Genomic DNA, 3,480 nt, shown 5'->3' on the forward strand with positions numbered 1-3,480 from the left:
TACTTATACTGCCTCACTATGAAAAGAAAAATGTCATTCATTTGTTATTTAGCTGCTGATGCCTGAAAGACAGACAATAGGAATTGCTATTGAGACGTTTTTAAAGCTATATATATTTATTGATTATAAGTCGTTGCATATTAAATTAGACTGACGTTGAGTAACAGGGTGGTGCCGAAGCTATAGTAGTATTTGTATATATATAGTATATATAGTAATATTTGTGAGTAGTAGTAGTATTCATATTTACTTACTATGAGGAGAATAATGTTGCTCATTCATTTATAATAACGTTATTTAGCTGCTGATGCCTTAAAGGCAGTAGAAATTCCTATTGAGACGTTTTTCAAGCTATATTTATTGATTATACGTCGTTGCATATTAAATTAGACTGACGTTGAGTAACAGGGAGGTGCTGCCAAAAAAAAAGCCAAAAAATGGGACTCAAAAAGAAAGGGTGTTGGTGAATAGTGTTGACAACAAGGATATAGAAATAAATAATTAAGCTGCCCCATGCAAGTCCATGAACGCAGTCGGTTGATCCTATATATATCTACGCTACACATACACACCGTACAGATGTACCGGAGGCTACACACGCCGCCTATAGCCTCCCTGATTTCCCCCTGCTTCGTCCTAGCTACCGCGGGCTGCTACCTGTTAATCCCCGGGCCGCCTCCGCCGCCTCCTCCGCCGGGTCCAGCCCCAGCAGGCGCTCCGTTGCTCGGCTTGATGAGCTGTCCAGAGTCCGGTGGTGCTGAAATGGAAGCCGGAGCCCCCGTTGCTGTGGGGACGGCGGGGCCGGGCTGTCCAACCGCCGTCTGTCCCTGTCCCTGTCCCTGTCCCTCCCCCTCCAGACTGGCCTCGTTCCCCATCGCCTGTAGCCGGGATAGAAGCTCTATCGATGGGGAAGAGAGAAGCTGGTGTTGTAGATATGGTTTCTAACTCAGATGAAACTCAGCGCTGCTCCTCCTCTGCTTCCGCCATCATCACCTACAATTCAGCATCCCGCACGGAGCACGCGCACTGAGGGGAGGGAGCGCGCTGACGCAATGGGTGGGAACTAGAGTTGGCTCTCGTACGTGCGCGTTCATGAGACGCGACTCGGTAGGGTCTCTCAAGTCACCACGCAAATACCTCTGAGCCCTCTGTAGGGCACATGACTGGAGAGACCACTGGGACCTGCTGTTTCCTCATTGACCATTTGTTTATTAACCTAAAGTGACCATAAACGTTACACATATATATACAAAAAATATAGACAAATTATATATAATTATATATAATATATATAATAATAATTATATATATAATATATATATAATACAATTATATATATATTATATATGTAATTATTATATATATATATATAATTATATATTTATATATATAGACAAATAATATAAATATATATATGTAAAAATAGACAAATTATATATATATATATATATATATATATATATATATATATATATATATAAATTATAGACAAATAATATATATATATATATTATTTGTCTACATTTTGGATTTTAGTTCCTGTGAGCCAAGTCCTCAGTACAAATTATTTAGGGATAATGATAATTTAATCACAAAGTCACAACTAATAGTTTAATCAATTAGTCAACTGACAGACAATTCAATTAAATTTTTCAGCAAAAGCTATCTCAAAACACTTTTCCTGATAGGCTAGGGTAGGTCTAGACCATACTCAAAAAAGAAAATAAATAAATAAATCAGCAACTATTTTGGCCAACACACCTTGGTTCCAACTTCTGAAATGTAAATAATGCTTGTTTTCTTGGTCTTTTGTGATATCAAAGTAAATACTTTTGGGGTTTGGACTCTTAATTAGCAGCTATAAGGATTAGATTATAAGGACCAAATCACAACTATTATTTTAATCGATTAGTCAACTGATGTGACGGACAACTCATCAGCAACTATTTTGGCCAATACACCTTGGTTCCAGCTTCTGAAATGTAAATATTGTAAATATTGCTCGTTTTCTTGGTCTTTTGTGATATTAAACTAAATACTTGTTTGGACTCAAATTAATAGCTATAGGGCTTTGGGAAGTTCAAGACATTGTGGCCATTTAAAAAAAGGAAAATATTTTATTTAAATCTCGAGGAATCATTGACGGCATGCCCTCATTTTCAATGATGTCGAGAGTACAATTATAGAGAACAAATACACACAAGAACATAATTAATGAATTACAAGAAGCCATCAGCCAGACAAGAATAGAACACTGTTAAAAACAAGAGTGGAGTCGTTTGTAATCATGGATTTAAAATCACCTGTTGGTACAATTGTGTTTAATTTGAATGTGTTTTGTAAACCGTTCCAAGTATTTGCAGCACAAACACCAAAAGCAGTTTCCCCAAATTTAGTGTTTGCACTCGGGACTTCAAGCTTTAGCCAATCACTTGAACGAGTCGAATAATGACTATAGGACCAATTTAATAAGGACATGGCAACTTGCCTTTAAGGGCTTTATAAATAACTAAAAAACAATGCCTATTACGTCTTACTGTTGTAGGAGGTAAGTATAGTCTGATTAATCAACTCAAAGAGAAAAGTGATAATTGATTAATTCATAATGAAAACAAATGCTAGTTGCAGACCCGATATTCCCAAATCTACAGATCTCTAAACCAAATTACAGGCAAACAGTGGTGACATAACACAAGAGCATAGTTTTATTTAACTCAAACCTCTGAAGATGTGTGGCTGAGGGCTATTTCTTTTAGCTCCCACTCCCACATAGTACTGAATGTACTTGACCACTCTGCCAGAGAGCCAGTGTCATTATTACAAGATGATCATACCAGTGCTCAAACATGTGGTAAAGGCTGATAATAAAATAAAATAAAATAAAATAAAATAAAATACAAACTGCCCAAATTCCTGGCAAGGTAGAATCAAATGTTACGATTGATGGTTTTAACCATTACAAGCTCAATTTATCTAGTGGTAATTTATATGTTACAAAAGACTAACAATTTAGATAATGTAGAAATACTTATCAAATTAATGTATTATTTCATTTGGAAACACAAAACAAACTATAGCTCTACTACAAATGAAACTGTTGTAAATGACAACTGAGATTGTTCTGGGAAATGCAAAATACCAGATCAAAATAATAAGAATACCACATATTTGTCTAAAGACACATGCAAATCACGGCAATGGTGCCACAACACAATCCCTCTGCAGAAAACCCAAAGTCCATTTTAATGTGAATGGCTCTCTTTACAGCGTAGTAACAGAGATGATTCTGAGATGGTCCCACTAAATGATTGCTCTCCCTAGTGTACACCAACTGTCACTACAATAAAACACACTCTGATCTAATAAACCTACTAGGATTAGTAACGTGTGACCCTACACATTCACTCCTATAAAATACTGTAATCCTGGATCAACCATTATAGTCACATCACTAAAAAAAGAAAAAGAAGGAAATCTGCA

General features: G+C 36.3%; 1 protein-coding gene across 3 annotated transcripts in view; it reads right to left on the reverse strand.

The window, feature by feature from the left end:
• Positions 1 to 1,029, reverse strand: part of bsnb (bassoon (presynaptic cytomatrix protein) b) — an 85,147-nt gene extending 84,118 nt beyond the window's left edge. For 2 of the 3 annotated variants that reach the window (XM_074636363.1, XM_074636350.1), the window contains exon 1: positions 658 to 1,028. In XM_074636363.1, the coding sequence (XP_074492464.1) occupies positions 658 to 875 (218 nt within the window). In that variant the 5' untranslated portion in view covers positions 876 to 1,028. Of the gene's footprint in view, positions 1 to 657 lie in introns of all 3 variants that reach the window. The other variant, XM_074636355.1, reaches the window with a different exon arrangement.
• Positions 1,030 to 3,480: the final 2,451 nt, after the last annotated feature.

Source organism: Sebastes fasciatus, chromosome 1 (genome assembly GCF_043250625.1).
Source record: "Sebastes fasciatus isolate fSebFas1 chromosome 1, fSebFas1.pri, whole genome shotgun sequence".
Taxonomy (NCBI): domain Eukaryota; kingdom Metazoa; phylum Chordata; class Actinopteri; order Perciformes; family Sebastidae; genus Sebastes; species Sebastes fasciatus.